This window comes from Antedon bifida, chromosome 1, assembly GCF_963402885.1.
Source record: "Antedon bifida chromosome 1, ecAntBifi1.1, whole genome shotgun sequence".
NCBI lineage: Eukaryota > Metazoa > Echinodermata > Crinoidea > Comatulida > Antedonidae > Antedon > Antedon bifida.
The window spans coordinates 7672465-7692827 of NC_136226.1; the positions used below are offsets into that span (position 1 = coordinate 7672465).

Consider the following 20363-nt stretch of genomic DNA (forward strand, 5'->3'; position numbering starts at 1 on the left):
ATTGTACTGGGCGGAGGTGGGGGTATTTTGACGCCTTCCATGACTTTAACACAGAACTATTATATTTCTGGCATCTAATGTTTGAACATCTACATTTCTGGTGCACACATAAAAGTGTTACAGTGACTTGTTGGGGGAAAAAGTGGAAGTTAGAAACACCTACCAATGGAACGATGCACCAACTTAAACATGTAGTAAGGAGGTGGAATGTGGCCATTGCGCACTTCAACTTTGTAAAAATTCTCAGCAAAATCACTCTCCCAACACTTGATGCCTTTGCGAGTCCCATTCTCTGAAACCATGAATTTAGTTGGTTCTGCTTTATACTGGAAAAAAAAAATTAATCAAATAAATTTTAAAGATAATCAAAATGTAAACTTATTGAATACTACTAGCTACCCAAAGATGCTGATTGTACAGTTTGTTTCACCTGGAAGGTGGCAAGCATGCATATTTCAGTCAGTTTTGATACAAAGAGCTGAAGCTTACATTATATCTGTTAATTTGCATTGGAAAATAAATTTTACGCCATGAACCATGCGAGTGACTGGCCAACCGGTTACGACAGTGGAACCGTAATGCCTTGCCATACATCGGCAAGGGCTCAAGCCTCACTCGCTCCATGGTTCTGGTGGTAGAACGAGTCTTCTCATGTGCACTTTAAAGAACCTAGTACACCTTTCGAGACAAGTAGTGGGTTACTCCGGTGTACTAGTATACACACAGCCACTGTCACACAAAGCCACTTATCAGCATACGCTGTTTAGGGTAACCCTCTATAAATAATAATATAAATAAAACCAAACAGTCTCTACAACTGCAAGTAGTTTACCCCAACTGCATTTGGTCCATTTGTGTTCAATTCAGCCCAGTGTTTACTCCACACCACATCCTTCAGTTTATAAATACCGCTAATGTTCACAGCAAATGTGATGTCACAACTACGCATCTGGTCCGATTCAATGATGCACAGTTTGCTCTCCTTTAAAACACTGGTACATATATGCGAATCTATTAAGGCCACATCCACAGCAATAGCTTAAACATACAAAACAAAAAAAATGAGAAAGAAATGCATTTATAGCCTAGTAGTGCAAAACAGTGTGAATAACTAAAGCCCTATTTACACTATCAAACTTTATGTGACAAAATGTGATGTGCCCATTTATGGACATGATGATGTCATATCTCTAAACATATTTGGGCATATCACTACCATATTTGGGCACATCACATTTTTTTTTAACATAAAGTTTAATAGTGGACAGGGTTTAAAGCTCTCACATTAGCATTGAAGCAATGGTAGATTATTCATTTGGCCTATGGTGGTATTTGAGTGAACAAGCGTGAACTGTGTGATTATTCCAATACTTCTATAAGAAATGTTGTGCAAACTTTTGGAACTCAATCTTACATATATTCAGAAATTTAAAAAAACAATATTCAAGAACATTATATACATATAAAAAAGTAAATTGTAATTGTTTTTGTTCTGTTTAAACTTGTGGTATATTTCCACTTTTTAATATTAGATGTTATAAGGTTTTTGGTACATCATGTCCAAAAAAGGAAGTATGTAAATTTCAGAATTCTTCAACTTGACAGTTGTTGTACAACTGCCATCTTCTGGAACCAAAATGTGAAACAATCGGCTCAACGTAACCTTACTCCCTTTTTTTTTTATCTTACCAATACAGTGTTTTCCATCACCCTCATATCCATTGCGACATTTACATGAGTAGGAACCTTGGTTATTTAAGCAATCAGCATGGGGACTACAATCATTTACAGCCATACATTCGTTGACATCTAAATTAGAATAAAGGGTACTCATGTTAATAATAAACTAAAGACAGACTTCCTAGACTAATTCATAATACAAGTTTGTCCATGTATTTACTTTTGATTTATTCCATGCTTAGTTTAGAAAAAAGAAAAATCAAAATCATATAATTCAATTACAGTTCATTCTTATCCTTTATAAAATAATTATAAAAATCAAAATGTATTAATACACCTTCTGAACAAGTTTCTCCTTGGTATCCATAGTAACAGAGGCAGCGATATCCAGCTTCCGTTCCATCATCCAGGCATTTACCATTATTGCAAGGATATGCGTCACAAGATGTTAACTCTAAGAAAAACATAAAGAAAAGAAATTGGTAAACACATTAGTCAAACTGTTTGTATAGAAAGCTAATAGTCTATTGTTCAGTTTAAAATAACATGTATAATGACAAATATCAAAACAACTTCACTATGGAAACGAATACTATAGAAATGTTATCGATTGATTTTTTTGTTCAAAAGGTTATTAATGTGACATCTAAAATGTTTTTTGTTAAAGTTCAAAATTTGTTTACGTAGAAAGATAAAAGAGCAACAAGAGGTCAATAATTGCTCACTATAATATACTTGCATACACTTATGTATAACCCATTAAAAGTACATATTTAAGAAATTGAAATGTGATTAAAAGAGCCTACTAATCTGAACAGAATAAAGCTCTGTCTACACTATCAAACTAGTTTTACAAAAAAGTGTGATGTGCCTAAATATGGTAGTGATATGACATCATCGTGTCCATATATGAACATCACATTTTGTTGTCACATAAAGTTTGATAGTGTAGACAGAGCTTTACAAAACTAAAGAGTTTACACACACTGGGGCACACACCAAACACAGGTGCTCTTGACCTGGTGTGTATAAACTTCAGAGTTTTGCTAGGTAATGTGAATAGGGTACATGATGCGAAAGACTTCAAAATAAAGATGTACTTATCATAATCTGTGCATATATACTTTCATTGTTTTCATTCTGAAATTATTTTGGTTGGCAACATGTGAAGCTATCACAACATTAATTTGTTTGTAAGCAGACTATTCCATTACATCAGAATATAGATACAGTACTACATACCTTGTTCACAATTAATTCCCCTGTATTTTTCTGTACAGTGACATTTATAAGTATATGCCATCTTCTTTGTACCATTTAACTTAAAAGTGTGTTGTTTGTGCTCACAGGTGCCTCCATTTTTACAAGGATTGCTGAGACATGGATATTCTATTAAATTCAATATAAAAATTTGCTAGTATTTATAATAATAAGTATAACCACTGTACTGCTTAATAGAGATTAACTGTATTAGAACGTAAAGGCAAAACAAATATGTTTGAATCGAAGGACAAAAGAGAGACACACAGATATAGTTATATCAATCATCATTACAGCTTTAGATTTAGAAAAAATAATCATACTTCACATATAATTGGCGGTTCAATAGAAATGGTAAATAAAATAAATATAAGGGGAATACCTCGTGTATATTCATATTATTTCTTTAACAGCAAATGCTGACAATGTGTACCAAATATTTGGTTGTACAATTAGAGAATTTATGAACAACAGTGAAGAAAGGTCCTTGTGGCTAGATAGCACTGTTATTTAGTGAGTGGCTGAGTGGTTAAGGTGTACTAGTACATCACAGCCACTGATCATAACTGGGCCCTCCTCTTATAATTTGTTTTACATGATAAAACACCTCCTATGCTTTTGATATATCCAGTTTTATAAATACATTAAAACACACCTTTGAAGTCTGTATCACCTTTGTTGCTCTGGTCAAGATCCTTCAGAATCTTCTGATGGTGAGCATCTTCATCTTTAGCTGGTTCTGCATCATTTGACATATCTGCTTTGTGTTTAGAGCCATCATTTGTAATTGACTTGTAACCTGATGGAAAATGAAAATAAAGCACCATGAATAGATTTGAGAAAACTATGAAAACACTAGTGTACAATTTCAAACCTTGGCACAGAGATAGTGTTAATAGAATTAAATAATTTTAAATAAAAAATTTACTTCCAGTAATTGCAGTCACTTTTTCTGAACTTACAGGTGTCCACTAAATGGGGTATCAATTGTAAAGCTCTGTCTACACTATCAAACTTTATGTCACAAAAAAATGTGATGTGCCCATATTGATGATGTCATATCACTACCATATTTGGGCATATCACTTACCATATTTGGGCATTTTTTTTGTCAAACTAGTTTGATAGTGTAGACAGAGCTTAACCTACGCTAACCATGGAGCACAACATACACAACCTCCGGTGTATGTAAAATTCAGAGCTTTGCTTGGTCGATTGTGAAAGGGGTATAATTTTAGATTAATAAGATGAAAATAACATTTAATAATTACCGTTGACCTTTACAAAAAACTTGTCAGAAAGAACCAAATCGGACCCATTGAAATACTGGCAGGTGAACACCTTAGGCCGGTCAACAGGTACAATGATGGACTGTCTACCTGTGTACTCATCAAGCTCTCTGCTACCTGAAATCCAGTGTAGTTGTGATCGGAACACAGGGGGCAGATCAAAGGGGCAGGTGAGCTTCAGGTTTTCACCCATATCAACAGTGTGGTTGTAAACAACTTTGTTGATTTCTGGTTTGTCTATGCCTGCAAGATAAACAAAATTACTTTTAATTAAATAAATGAGCTTATCTGTCATTTCATTTCATTTGACCAACAAACCATAAGATAAAATATACAGAGATTAATTGGTCATGGACTGCTAAAGTAATAAATAAGATTACTGTAACTAGAGTCAGCAGTCATCTCCCTTATTTATTTAATTCTATTTGTAACCCATCTTTTGACTTTTTTTAAATTATATAGCCTGAATTGTATTGTATGAAAGTTACTTTTATATTTATTTCTACCAAATAAATTTTCTTTTTCAGTAGATTTTCCTGTTTTCGACGACTTGGTTGCTTTTGGATTAAGATAATAAAAAAAAAAGATGATTAGATAATAGCAATGTACCGTTTGCAGGTAAATGCTTGATTGCATTTCAGTCAATTTGAAAGTGTGTCTTTTATTCCTAAATTTTTAATGTTTTATTTATTTATAATAGCTTAAGACATATATTTAAGATTTATTTAATTGATTTTAAATTTGTTAATAAGAATTTTAACATATTTTAATTATAATTGTAACTCTTTTTAATTTCCATTTTGGTTAAACCCATCTATAACTTGACAGTGATTCCTTTTGCTTTTTGGATTTTGAACTCTTTTCTTTTGTTTTTTGTTTTTTTATGTATTTGTTCTTCTCTGATGAAATAAATGAAATGAAGTGTATGTGATGTTACCAGAAGTTATAAAGGAGTATAAGTCTTTAATTTAAACATTTTTCTTCCCTAATAAATCAATTTGAACTTTTTTTAAAGTATACTGCCATATCTTCTACAGGTATATACTTTTATATCATCTCCTTTATAATGATGAAGTAATTTGCCTTTATTTGATGCATTGGTACTTATACAATTAAATTAAATGTCAGGTAGCTTCCTTAACTTGATAAAACAGTGTCTTGATTAATTTCCATACCTACGTCTTAAATTACAGTTTAATTATAGGAAGTTAGTTTAAGTACTAATTCACAGTACTGAGCACCCCTTGCTTTAATGAATCAAAAGGTCTTGCTTCAGACTGCCCCTTCCTCTAATTCATCAATGGCAATTCTACCTTGAACATAAGAGAGTAAAGACACGGAAGTACTAAGGGCATAAACTTGTGCTATCCATCAAAGTTGTTTAAAAAACATTGGCTAACGAAGAGTATTGAATTGTATATATGTATTCCTTATTTTACTACAGTTTTAAAGAAAGTCATTGTTTTTCTTGAAAACTTTAACTTGACAGATCTCCTATTTCTTATTATGTACTAAATTAATATTATAATACACATAATTGTATCCTATCATTTTATTGGTCATTTTGTATCACACGCCATGCATTATTTCTCTTATTTCAACGATTGAAGGTACTAATGCATGTAAATAATTGCAATTGTTGTGCAATGCAGTGAGCCTGAATATTGCACAACAAGAAACTCCTGTAGATTGTTCCGCCTATAACTGCTCTGTTCTCATGGGCAAAATTCGAACATGAAAGCAGCCGACTAGAAGAATTGACTATAAGTTTTACTCTACAATACAACTATGTGAACTTATAAAACAAATAATATTTTGTAATCATTGAATGTGCAAACAAATTAAATTGGTGTTAGTAGTACAGGCAACTCTAGCACACCTAAATAAAATATAGTGATAAAAATATAGATTATTATCCACCAATGTATATGAAAATGACTGTCTACACCTTTGCCATAATATGGATATGTATATGTGTGTATATCTATTTTTATACTTACCATGGAACTGTACAAACATAGTTGCTACTTGCTTTGGACTTAGCACCACCTGATTCCATATGAGGAGCTCATCTACCAGACCATGTAACTCAGATGATTCGGCTTGAATTCGTATATCAGCCATTCCTAACACAAATGATGATTGTGTTTCCGGAGATGGTCTACAAATGCAAACAAAATGTAATTATAATAATAAAATGGTTGGCTCAAGTCTAAAGACAGTCTTGTATACTAGAAATTGATAAGATATCATGCGGTACATTTCTTTATGAACATATTAAAGCTCTGTCTACACTATCAAACTATATGTGACCAAAAAATGTAATGTGGCCATTATATGGACATGATGACATCATATCATATGGTAGTGGTATGCCCAGATAAGGTAGTGATATGACATCACCATGTCCATATTTGGGCACAAACTAAGTGTAGACTGAGCTTTAGTCTAAAGCTCTGTCTACACTATCAAACTGTATGTAACAAAAAAATGTTGTGTCCACATATGGACATGGTGATGTCATATCACTACCTTATCTGGGCATACCACTACCATATTTTGACACATCACACTTAAAACTAGTTTGATAGTGTAGACAGAGCTTAATACGGAAGGTTTTCATAAAAGAGAAAGCAGGAAAAGATTTCGTTAAATTCTAGATACATCGTCTAGTCAAACAACTCGGTCACAGAGAACATTTTTTAAAGCTCTGTCTACACTATCAAAATAATTGTAATGTGCCCAAATATGGTGTTGATATGTCCAAATATGGTAGTGATGTGACATCATCATGTCCATATATGGGTACATCACATTTTTTGTCACGTAAGGTTTGATAGTGTAGACAGAGCTGTACCCAGATTGCTTTATCATATCCACAAATATTTCATCTAGAAAACTAAATTACTTTGTAAGACTTTGCCCAAGTGTTGATCCTTTCACTTCTCCATTGACGAACACACAGCATTCACTAATTGGACTCCATGTAATGACCAAGAACTGCCAATGACTACTACGAAGTTCAAAGATAAGTTTCCATTTCTGGTCACCAGATGTGATGTCTGCCATACATTTCAGGAGATCCTTTTGCTGTTTTTCTCCTGTACAGGTAATGCATAGTCCATGAGGTCGAGTACATAACACGTCAGTAGAACTGAATGATGAGAGTTATAATAATTTTTGAATATTGTGTAACTAAATTCTAGTGTAAAAAAACAACATTGCTATGTGTAATTGTGGCAAAATTGAAGGTCATTTATCTGGATAGCAAATATAGACCCAAACAGGAGTCACGGTTGGAGGATAAGTTACAAGTATCTTATCAAATTTTTGATACAATTACTTAATTTATTTATACTACGTTTACACTACCTTATCAACGGAATCATTTTTATTTTTAACCAGATTGATAAACTAAAACCATCATGACAAACTTCAGGATCTATAACACACTCTTCAATGCTTTTGCTATCTAAAAGTTCAAGTTTTCCTGCAGATAAAACAAACATGTATTACACAAAGGTATCATAGGAAAACATCTAAGAAATCATATCAGTCCCACTGTATTAGTTGTTAATTTCACTCATTTGTTCCCGAGAATGGTTCCGAAATGTTGATATTTGTGGCACATGCAAGTGAAATCGGACATAGTCGCATGTATAGATTTGTAGAGACAGCCAAAAAAAAATAAAAGGTTGAAAAATTAAATTTGTTTGATTTTTACAGAAAATGATAGCTGAAACAGTATTTATTTACATTACCTTGGTGTTTTCTATTTAAATTTCTAAAATAAATTTTAACATTTTGTGTGGTATGTTAATGTTATGTAAATTATGTATGATTTTCATAAAACCTATCACGTTTTATGCTTAAATTGAAAGTGTTCCAGTGGCTTGTTTTTAATTCCAAATGTCTGATTTCCCTTGCATATGCCACATTTATGTTTATTAAACTTTTTAAATGAATTTAGGACATAATAGAAGTACAGACATTTATAAGACTCCAACATCACATTTCCGTATATATTTGTATGGGTTTTTTATGCTGTAAAAGTTGTTTATACATTTTTAGATCAAAAGCATACAAAGGCATTTTATGATTGTGAATTGTTTAATTATTATGGAAACTTATAATTTGTTTTTTTTATTTTAAGGTTGTATTAAATAATAGACACGGTTAAAAAACAACAAATGCGACACAATAACAAACAAAAATACTTCACAAACTAATTATTTTTAATATTATTACCATTACAGTTTTCATTCTTCATATTCATAGATATAGCCTCTTCAGATATCCCTTTCTTAGTTTCGATACAACCAGCATTTACTTGCCCTGGGCTAGCACTTCCTGTCACCAAGTCTAGTACTTTGACCCCATCTTTAATCGATCTAAGTACATTCAAATTCCAATGGTGAGATAGTTTTTCTGCAACTGGTATGACTAAAATTAAAACATATAAAGAACATTTACATGAAAATCTATTAAATATTGGTCCTACAGCAACACATGCAATTCTATACATATACTGTAGTACCAAACTATATGCATATTAAAATTGCATTATTATAAAAGTTTTTACACATTCTATATTTTTCCATTGGAATGTCCAATGTAAAATCACTACTTTAAAAATAAATGTCCGATTTATCTTCTACCTGTCCTTGTCACCCTAGGGTTCCCATTTTATGATATTCCATTTTATTTTTTATTGTTAAAATAATGTCATATACAAATAATGTGTCTTGTGTGTAATTTATCACAATTATCTATGGTTGTCTTGAATTGAATACTACAACAAATTTTGTGTATTTAGGAATTGTCATCATTAATATTAGTACACTAACAGAACATAATATGTAATACTATAATCAATACAACATTGTATAACATTCACAATAAAACAAATAATATAATAGATGATTCAGTGCCTTAAGTGATTAAAAAAAATATTTAAAAAAATCATCAATATTAAAAAGAAAATGAAGAAAATAGCCAATAGCCATGACCCTACAAACTACAAATTAGGCAATGTATACATTACCTGGCTTTTTTAAGGTGAAATTAATATTTTTTGATGATTTTTTATCTTTGCCTTGCAGGGCACATGTGTACGTTCCAAACAACCCTTGTTGTATTTTCGGAATCGACAGCTGCTGCTTGTCATCACTCAAGAGGGCGCCATGACGTGAACTCACCACATTCTGATCTTTGTACCTGCAAAAGATAGCCCTTAATAAATAAATTTGTCTGGAAATGTTATTTTATTTTACTAGCTGTACATTGAGGTGACGATTACAGGAGGATGCCTTAGATTAGAGGATGCCTTTGATATTAAAATGCAAGTTATTGGCACATGAACATACTCAATTTTTTGAGACAAGGAGAAAATCTTTAAGGGATCTGTATCTGGCATGCACTGGAAAATGAACAAGCTTGAAAACAATGTATTTAAATAAGTACCTACCACACAAGTGAAGATGTTGATGCTCCATGAACTTTAACCTTAAATTTGATTGAGTTTCCTAGTGGTCTATAAACAGTACTTGGGTATGTTGGAGGGTCTTTGGTTAATTCCTGAGCTAAAATAAACATACACTACATTATTAAATTGAAAAAATGCAGAGGCCTTTGTATTCATTAGAAACTGAAATCTAAAAATAGGTTAGTCCTAGGACTATCACAATGAATTATAATTGTACAGTCCACAAACAAAAATGAATATCATACAGTACAGTATGTACTGTATGATAAGCAATACAGTATACAGTACTTTGGTTTGGTCATGTACAGGCCTAAAAAGATAATTGCTTGCAAATAATTTTGCAGGATAAAACATGGTTTGAAAAAAATGTTCTTGTAGGTCTAAGCAACATTGCATATAAATTATTAATTATAAATAAATTAACTTTCTTTTAAACACAAAGATTTACTAAAGCCAGAAAACCAATGAACAATTTGGAGGCTTAAGTATGACTTTCAAAAATTAATAAACTTTACATACACCTGAAAAAAAAAACTCAATATAGGTTAAATGTATCAAGTGTCTACTAGGAATAAAAAAAAGTAATGTTTTTCTTAGTTATTACAGTTTGATTTCCCCATTGTATGATTCCAATTATGATACAAGCAATACAATGTTTATTCCAATTAATTCATATTTTTTCACTTACCTGAAGTTAATTGAAAATGATTTTGAGTGACAGCTAAGGTTTGTCCAATGGGAGAACTTTACAGGGACGGTGTTTGAAATAGGGCCACAACCTTTCTTAAACGATGAGTCACGTTGATCGCAGAAGGATAATCGGGAGTTACCCTTTTAAAGAGGGTATAGAACATCAATGACCCATTTATTTCATTTAATTATGATACATTTTGACGTCTAAATTCGTATTTTAGTACCTGACATTAAGACCGTCGTGTGCTTTTAATAAAGATTGGTGATAAAGTGTTCAGTTTGTTTATGACATAAAAGACAAATGAAATTTTAATTTTAGCTCAATGGTTATAAATATGAGATAAATTATTGAATTAATTATTTTAGAATCAGATTTATTGACGATTTAACAATCTTTAAAGCAATGTTCCAGAGAGAATACTGTTCCAACAATTATACTAAATATACTAACTAATTTGTATTTGAAAGCAATTGAATTGAATGAGGATAGGACAAAAATTGAAGTTGTTTGAAAGACAAAATACAAAAGTGAGGTTTGCGGCGGACAACACTATTCCTTTTAATAAAATGAATGAAGACGGTTGTACCATAATATCCAAAACCTCAAGACATTCTTAGTCATATAGGGTACATTTTCCACGGTTTTTGGCCGATTCCATAAAAGTAATTCAGGGAACTAAATGAAGGTTTATTTTTAAAGATTTTTTTTAATATTACATTTTTCTTATATAAAATAAGACAATTGATAAAACAAAAGAAACAAATGTTGAACATACCTCTTATTAAACGGAATCGTCGTTTTGCAAGAAAATAATTTTTATCACTGTATATGATACAAACATACATTTGATAATCTTTATTTTCAATACGTTGTATTACAAGTTTCTTTCCATCGTCTTCTAGTTCGGCATTATTAGGAAGATTGGAACGTGCGCCCTCTATATACCAATCTATGAGTGATGTATGCTTTGGTAGCTGGATATAATCATTAATGTTTATCACTACTGACGCTCCAAGTAATTTCGGGCCAATTTCTAATATGATAAAAAATTAGGTATTATACTTAACTTTCTTTTCTTCTTATTCTGTACTAAAAATAGGGCCTAAAAACTATGTTACAACATGCAATCCAGTCAAAAGAAATAATAAATAAATAGTGTTTGTATAGAAATAATATAAAATCTACACAAACAAATTTGATTGTTTAATGTTTCCCCATTGTGTATCATGTATACATTGTAAATGTCATTGTTTGTTTCAAACAATGGTTTTGTTAATTTACTTACAAAATGTGTTTACACTTAGTATTTAGTACTGTTAGTATCAGATGGATGTTTCAAACAATGGTTTTGTTTATTTACTTACAAAATGTGTTTAAACTTTAGTTAGTAGTAGTACCATGGACCTACCATGGTAGTACTGTACCAGATGGATGTTTTAGTGAACTATATAGAAATCAGTGGCAAAACCTAATATACCAATACTTATTTTACTATTTAATATTATATCATATTCAATCAAATCTTATACTAGTTGATGGCTATTAGTTAGTCTCAATATAGAGACTATTGCTTCCTTTGACACAAAGTGTATCCTTTGAATATTAAAACACATCCAAGTCAAATGTTACAGTAACACGAGGGAGATGACCAATGTCGAGGTTTTTTTTTACTACTGCACGTGGACATGTCTAGGCTCAGTTGTATAACTCTTTCTACGACTAGTTTTATGACTCACAAACAGGAGTGTCAATTGATGTCCATTTCTTTATGCAAAGAAAGTACATTAATATTAATAATAATACAGTTAACAGCACCTTTTTTGGGCACCCCCCCCCCCCCCACCCACCCCTAATAATAATACAGTTAAGGGGGAACACCACTAGTAAGTCAGAAGACACTTTATGTGAACTGAAAGGAGGGACAATAAAAATAAAAATAAACAAATGATTAACCCCTATACACGAGAGAGAAGACACTCAGGTGTCCCCATAATAGTGGTTCTACTAATAAGCATAGGTAATAATGATATAATATAGCAAATAATATTTAAATGGTTCTTTTTTTTTCTTATTGTTTTGTTTTTTTCATTACACTAAAATAATAGTTAACAGAGGGTGAAAGGCTCCTGGTTCAGCACTAATAAGGGGCCCTCCAATGGTAATTCAGGTAAGGTAATTTCATTGGGCTACTCATGCTTTGGGCCCCTTCAGTTCTGGGCCCTAACTTATAGCCACTACACCAAAAGAGCATGTCTTTAAATTAACTGTTAGCGTTAGTTATTAAGAAACCATAACATAAAAAAAAAATAAATAAAAAAAAAAAATAACTAAGCCTAAAATAAAATGTTTAAAACTTAATAGACTCAGTATAAATAAAATGCATATATGCATTTTAAACTTCAAAGGAAGCACCACCCTTCCAATTAAGACATACAGTAAGACCAGTTGTTAATTGGTCAGGAAATTAGCATAGCATCCTTCCACTAGTAAAAAGCTGTGAAGCGTATAATGGACTAGGAGGTCTGGGTTAGTCAGTTTGGCCATGTTCAAGGCCGGAGCAGGAAACATCATCCTCAGTTAGTCATCGTTTTTTTTTTTCAATCCTTAAGTGATTGTTTATGATTTCATGAGTTATTAACTGTAATTGATCTAGGGTATGAAAAAATGGTAGCATGTTTCTGGGGCAACTTCATGTATGATTCAGACATGCAAGTGATATGTAAGGAAATATTGAAATATTGTATTTCAGTGGAATATAATTGTCATGTGTATGCCTAGAGTTGAGATTACAGCATATGCAGATCAATTTAAATAGTGGAATACTAAAATATAACCTGCTTATAATAGTCATGTAAAAAATAATAATAATAATATCCTGGATTTATAAAGTGCTAATGTTGTGAAACCTCTAAGCGCTGTACATATTATTACTCCGGCCATTTTTGCCATAATGCAGCTAGTAATCAGCGCAAAGTTGTTTCTTGACCTTACCAGGTACCCATTTGTACACTGGGCAGAGAGAGGCAAATCTAAGTAAAATGTCTTGCCCAAGGATACAAGCAATGTGACGAGCATTGGATTCGAACCCACAATCTTACGATCAGTAGTCCAACGTCCAACACACTATGCCACATGCAATCGCCCTTACAAACAGCCTGAAAAATAAATATATTTAAATATAATAAATTTACCAATACGGATGACATCAATGATGAAATGAATGTAGTGCTTCCTTGACTTCACCTCTACCTTAAAGCTGTTGCTTGCTGTATCATAGTTACGAATCTTGATAACTTCAAGTGTTTGGCGGTCATATGACAGGAACATGTTACGTGGCAGCTTCCCTTTATCTTCAAGACCTAACAGTAAGGTTGATGTCTTCTCACGAATCTTTATACGACGAAACCACTTAATATCACTTGTTTCATGCTTGCCATTAATGTTGATCTTTAGAACAACCTTTGCACCAATCTTCTTGGTCAGGTGACATGTTGAAGTGCTGTTTATGTACTGGTCACAATGATCAGCAGATACTTCGATAGCTAATAAAGAAAAGTGTATATACAATGCAATGTTAACGACAAGTCATAGTACCACCCCCATCCATAGCATGTCTAAACAACCAAGCAAATCATCATTTGGAAAGTTTTAAAAAAGAAGTTAATATTTATAAGGTAGTTACAGTAGGCATAGCTAGATGTTATTCTATTCATCCTATAATACTAGGCCTAGGGCCTACTATTATTAATGGCTAGGCCCAACTTCTAGGCTACGTCGACTGTGTAGCAGGTCCTCCTCCCATTATTAGTATGTTAAAATAATATAGGCCTAGTACCGCCTAGTGTTACTAAAAGTTAAAACAGTCTACTCTGTTCTGTAGGCCTACTACTAGTACTAGTAGTAGTAGTACTATAGCCTACTACTACTAGATGTGGATGAGGCCTAGCCTTGCTGTGCCATTAGTAGGAGTAGTAGTTGCATATAAGCGCTCCCAGCGGGTAGGCCTAGTAGTAGTAGTAGTATATATACACTATTTTATTTAGAAAGTACTGCTGCTGCAAGAGAGGTTTTTATTATGACAAGCTATTTCTTAGACCTACCACCTACCTGTAATCTATTATAGGCATAGGCCTAGCTTAATTTTAATTTAATAACATTTTGTTTGGCCTAGCCTAGGCCTAGCTAGGACTAGGCCTAGTCAGACTAAGGCCTTGGCCTAGCCCTACGTTGGTTAGGAAAACCTTGTCAATAACAATGCCCATCCACGTGTGACATATGTGTTTGTTTTTGTTTTCATGACTGGAAAAACTTGTTTAAGCCTACAGAGGGCGGTAAGTAAGCAAAGTTGGGTGGTGTCCATACTACAAAAATGTCAAGGAGTTGGTGACTTCAAAGTTGATGGTATCCACGGCGTATCATTATACGCCAAGACATGCCATGGGCCTAGCCTAGACTAACCTAGTTCTCTTTTACAGTTCTATATCAAATAATATTGACAAAATATACTAACCTCCAATAGTTCCACGTATATTTAATAACCCGATAATAAAAATGATAATTAACCATGTACGCATTTTTTCATAAACTATCAGCATCACACACCACGAAAAAAAATCAATCAACCGCACACATTATTTACGTAGTAGTAGGTAGGAGGTACGTACAAAAAGCCGCTATAGATCCGGAGAGCGTACGTACGAGATTATCTCTAACGCGCGCGATACAACAAATATGCGCAGAGCGCACACATTGATGTAAAATGAAAGATAGGCCCGTAGGCGAGAAAACTATAACGGAACTATATGTTAAAATTATGCGTCAATAATGGGCAATTCGATATTTGTTTCCGAACGAGACAACCAATACGAGAGATGTAAAGTATTCGTTTAATACATTCTTAAAAATGATGATTTATCTTCCGTATAGTGACCATAATCGTTAATATAGGCCTGCAATTAAAGTCACTGCCGTATTATTTTAAGTGAGATACGGCAGTGAAACTTTAATCGCATTTTTTCTTTTATGATAAAACAAAAGGAATCAACAAATATACATGTTAGCGTCAAGAGAATATACACACTGTCTTCTTTTTAATTGAGAAAACATTGTCCGTGCTTCTAATTTCTTTCTGAAAGGAAGCGGTCGTCCGCCAATTTCAGATAAGTTTCGAAAACAGAATAAAGACGCCGCTTTTCCGTCACGAATAGTTTTCGTTGTTCATAATATTGAGAAGTGAAGTAATAATGTTTACTTTCATACATGTTATGTTGTTTGCATAATCTAGAAAGTGGCTGCGTCGAAATCTTGATATAAACTTTATACTGTTTTCCCAAACCATGTGTAGATATTATACGAATACTTGAGCAATTCACATCAACTTAGACGACGTTCTTCAATAATTTAGGTGTGTAATGAAGACTTTTTCAATGTACTAAGGTATTATTTGAGTTTAGTTTTCGACAAAATCTAGCATTGAAAAGAAAACAAAATCTTCATTATAGACCAACATTTTTGAAGATGACAAATTGGACCAATAAACCGATGCCAACGGCGAAAAGTAAAGTAAAAGTTAAGCTCTGTCTACACTATCAAAAAAGTGTGATATGCCAAAATATGGTAGTGATATACCCAAATATGGTAGTGATATGACATAATCATGTCCATATAATGGGCACATCACATTTTTTTGTCAAAAAGTTTGATAGTGTAGACAGAGCTTTAGATTTTGATGAGATCGATTTGAACTTATTTCCACAAAGTTTTATGACCCGAATTTCTGTGAAAATGGAAGCAAAATTTATAAAACATTTTTAAAAAGCATACACTTTCTCTCAACACGTGTGTGAGTCATATTTAAGAATATAAAACGTGATTTCTTTAACAAGTTGATGGTGGTGGAAAGGAGAGATTAGGCTGGGCGCCGTCAAGCTGCCGGGACAAGACCAGGAATGACGGTTGGCCTGCTGGAATTGCTTCCCTTTTTCAGTGCAGGCCTACTGTGGCACAAACGCACATTTTCGGTTGAAGTTTTTAATAACGGAACGCCAAATATCAAAGAATCGCCGTTTTCGAAACAATTTCAGCGTTGTCATAGTTGCTGTATCAAGTTGACTGGACCGAAAGCACAAGGTATCACGGTATATTTCTAAAAATATCCCTCTGCTTGCGTATTCGATGAGATACTATATTTTATTTGAAAGGTGATTCGAACAATATCTTTTCGACAGTTACGTTAAGATTGAGACCATTCATTCCAGTCCGATGGCCGTATAACAAATCGTGTACAGAACAGGTGTATATTGTTTAAGAATACTGTACAACAGTTCACACTAAAACCTTCTGGATTCCGTACAAAACTTGAATGGGAAACGTAACGCACGTAGCCACCAGACCGAATCGGGGCACAGTGTGAACGTATCTTTAAGCATCATTACAATCAATTAATTTATACAGTACTTACTACTAGTAATTTATTTATTTAATTTTTTGTCTTATAATCATTGGTAAATGTAACAATCCCTTAAACCGTTCACACTAAAGCCTTCTGGATTCCGTAAAAAACTTGAATGGGAAACGTAACGTATGTAGCCACCAGACCTAATTCGAGCACAGTGTGAACGTATCTTTGCAATCAATTCATTTATACAGTACTGGTAATTTATATAATTAAGTTTTTGTCTTATAATCATGACGTCGTTTTTTGGTTAATGTAACAATCCCCTAATTGTATTAGATGTTCCAAAAATAAATTGATTGCATGTTAAAAGCAGATAACATTTTACCTAGTAAAAATAATTAGACGATGGGAACTTTTGTCTCGGAATGAAAAGTCTTTATCAATCCTCACTGTAGCAATCACTTGAAGCTTCAGTAAATTAAATGAAAATAAAATATGAATTAAAGAATTAAGAATATTAAAGCATAAATATAGAGGTTGGAGTCACAGAAAAGACGTTACAGCTTTACGTTATAACGCTTGGTTCAGATTAAAGCCTGTTTTCCTGTCGACGTTAGTCAACGCTATCATCGTTTATCGTAAAAAATTCAACGACGATCGATCGTTCGAAAACGATCAAGTTGAAATAATTACGATAGCAAGTAAATCGTTAACATTTCAATGTTTACCTAGAAGATCGCCGATTATTGTTAACGATAGCGTCGAATAACGTCGACAGGAAAACAGGCTTAAGACGCAACGCAAGGACGTAAACGCAACACAAGCGTGTCGACCAATGACAAGCGACAGTTCGAATAATCCATCGCTTGTGATTGGTCAACTAACTTACGTTGCGTTACGTCCTTGTGTTGCGTCTCTTGCGGGAATCAAGCATTAGCGTTTTTTACAATAGTTATTAACAAATGAAACTGAAAATAGAAACGTATTGTAGGCCTATGCTGAATTTATTGTTATGGTAGGTAGTATGTAATAACAAAAAAACATCTGAATAGATCTCTAGATCTCTTTCCATGGTTGAAATACGAAGGAACATTACTTATACTAGAGAAATAAACAATTGAGTAAGAAGTGTTTTGTATTATAGGGTTACTAATGGTATTATCGATATAATACCGTTCCTTATAGGCCTACATTAAAACGCAGAATCTTAATCGAATGTGTAAACTTATAGTATGCCCTATATAGCTTAAACCACAAATCGAGACGCAACGCAAGGACATAAGCACAACTCAATGACGTAAGCGCGACATTAAATAATCATAAGTGATGGATTATTAGAACTGCCACTTGTCATTGGTCAACTTGCTTGCGTTGCGTCTACGTCCATGCGACTCTAATGGGAACCAAGCTTAAGTAAGATAATAAGTCATACTTAAACTAGGGAGGTATAATACCTCCCTGCTTAAACCATGTTTAATATGCTCTCTTATAATATTCTTCATATATTTGAGGCTTACTAAAACTACTAGATTTAAATTATTGGCCAAAACTAAAAAAATATTCAAGAACGTCAGCAAATAATAACTATGAATATTAAAATCAGGAATACATATTATAATACATTCAACTACTTAAAGTTAAGTTTAAATGAAACATTAAAGGTACATGTATGCGGGTTCTATCGTATACATCTTCACATAAGCGTACAAATAAATGTTTGTTTATTAAACATATTTAAATACAAGAAATGGAACGCGAGGAAAGCATCAGTGTACATCAATTAGGCTATAAACAAATTGCTTCATAGATAAAATAAACAATGGTCCTTATTTATGGTCTTATTTAAAGAGATATTTATAAACAGTAGGCGATTTATACTTTTTTTATTCTTCAGATATTATTGATAACAAAATTGTATTAAAAAGAAAGTACATTAAAAGTATGAATATAATACATAAACCATTACTGTCATAAATATTTAAGTATCTTTTTGATAGTTATAGTTTCAATTGACAACATTTGTTATACTTTACTGTGAATTCAAATTAAATATACTTGGACAATACAGGAGGGGGATAATCTCTATTGTTGCCAATTATTTCATTCATTCATATACTATTTTTCCAATGCATTCAATCACCAAATTTGAAATGTCATATAATTCTTAAAAATCTGTTTTTCTTCAGTTTTTTGTAAGCATTTAAATATTATACGAAATATTATTAATATCAAAACTTTGAATCCTATTTATAGAACCACTGCTACATAGTTATGTTTGGTGTTGCCATAGAAACATCTGTTCTTGTTACTTTAATAATGACCACTTCAGCTGATCTTTAGCACTTTGGAAAACCTGAAGAGACAAAAAAAAAATAAAGTTTTCAGAGGATTAAAAAAAAAATAAAACCGATAGAAGAGAAAAAAAAAATATAAATAAGGTTTAACAATACGTAAAAGTTGTGATATAATGTATCGGTCATAATTGATTGAACATTATGGTTTAATTATACTGTACATCCGTCCAAATGTCATCGACCTTATTGTTAAACTGTTTTAGCCCTGGCTTATGTTTCCTATGGGTTGTGTCTATATTACTCATTTGTGACCGTTGGTTCACCACTGTCCCCTTGGACATTAGACTTTCTAGCCCCCAAAGATTTGAGTAGAGTAACTAAATACGATGACGATTATCACACTAAATCAACATGTTTTATCTGTTACAACATAGGCTAACACCGCTAAATAATACTTGACAGTGAGCCTAAAATAGAGAAAAACGTATAATTATGCCAACACTACATAACCAACTTAGTTCCGTAATAATCAACATGATGATTGTGGGAACTCGAACGATGAAGATGAAGATCACAACAATTGTTTAGTATGAATTGTTGAGTATGTATTAAAGTTTGAATGATAACTGGGGAACTAAATCTCTTCATATATTTATGTAATGTTATACTATTTATACTATTAATAATTATACAGATATTGCCTGCTTAGAGGTGAAATATAAGATTTGACATCCCCGAGGGAATGATATTATGTTCGAGGGAATATATATATCCCGAAGCGGCAGCTGAGGGATATATAATTCCCCGAGAACATAATATCATCCCGAGGGGATGTTAAATCTTATATTTTACCGATATAAAAGGCGATATCTGTTATATTATATAGCCAAGATTAGAACAAGTCTGCTGGGTTGGGTGAAGCCAGGCTAGGCCTCCTATTCTATAGTAGGCCTAGACTAGAGTATTTGTATTGTATGTAAACAAGCCTCCTGCCTAGACACCTTACCTTGCGAAGAATAATATACAGATAATTACTAATTAATGATTCCTTGGCAATAAAATATTCACTTAGGCCTAGGTCGTTTAAATTAACAGAAGAATTTCCATCAATAAGCCTATTAATAATAATATTATAATCAGGTAGGCCGAATAAACAATTCATCGTCTTCTCTTCGAGGAGCGAGCCGAATCACCGGATGTTCAGCGCGTACTAGTTACTAGGTTACTACTGACCAATCACAAACGGTGTTTCATCACATTTAGG

The 20363-nt window shown here is 32.8% G+C and overlaps 2 protein-coding genes across 3 annotated transcripts in view; both read right to left on the bottom strand.

Annotated features, from left to right (window-relative positions):
- Positions 1-14652, bottom strand: part of LOC144840046 (uncharacterized) — a 31785-nt gene extending 17133 nt beyond the window's left edge. Inside the window, exons 1-16 of the mRNA XM_078695684.1 lie at positions 14635-14652; positions 13600-13950; positions 11184-11441; positions 9697-9811; positions 9274-9446; positions 8478-8672; positions 7602-7719; positions 7138-7383; positions 6230-6390; positions 4212-4472; positions 3596-3739; positions 2923-3069; positions 2018-2134; positions 1690-1809; positions 833-1038; positions 164-326 (exon numbers count right to left, since the gene is read on the bottom strand). Of these exons, the coding sequence (XP_078551810.1) occupies positions 164-326; positions 833-1038; positions 1690-1809; positions 2018-2134; positions 2923-3069; positions 3596-3739; positions 4212-4472; positions 6230-6390; positions 7138-7383; positions 7602-7719; positions 8478-8672; positions 9274-9446; positions 9697-9811; positions 11184-11441; positions 13600-13735 (2560 nt within the window). The 5' untranslated portion in view covers positions 13736-13950; positions 14635-14652. The remainder of the gene's footprint in view (positions 1-163; positions 327-832; positions 1039-1689; positions 1810-2017; positions 2135-2922; positions 3070-3595; positions 3740-4211; positions 4473-6229; positions 6391-7137; positions 7384-7601; positions 7720-8477; positions 8673-9273; positions 9447-9696; positions 9812-11183; positions 11442-13599; positions 13951-14634) is intronic.
- A 3013-nt stretch (positions 14653-17665) lies between these two features.
- LOC144840291 (coatomer subunit zeta-1-like) overlaps positions 17666-20363 on the bottom strand; it is a 66464-nt gene continuing 63766 nt past the window's right edge. Inside the window, exon 8 of one of the 2 annotated variants that reach the window (XM_078696069.1) lies at positions 17666-19158. In XM_078696069.1, the coding sequence (XP_078552195.1) occupies positions 19111-19158 (48 nt within the window). In that variant the 3' untranslated portion in view covers positions 17666-19110. The remainder of the gene's footprint in view (positions 19159-20363) is intronic. The other variant, XM_078696077.1, reaches the window with a different exon arrangement.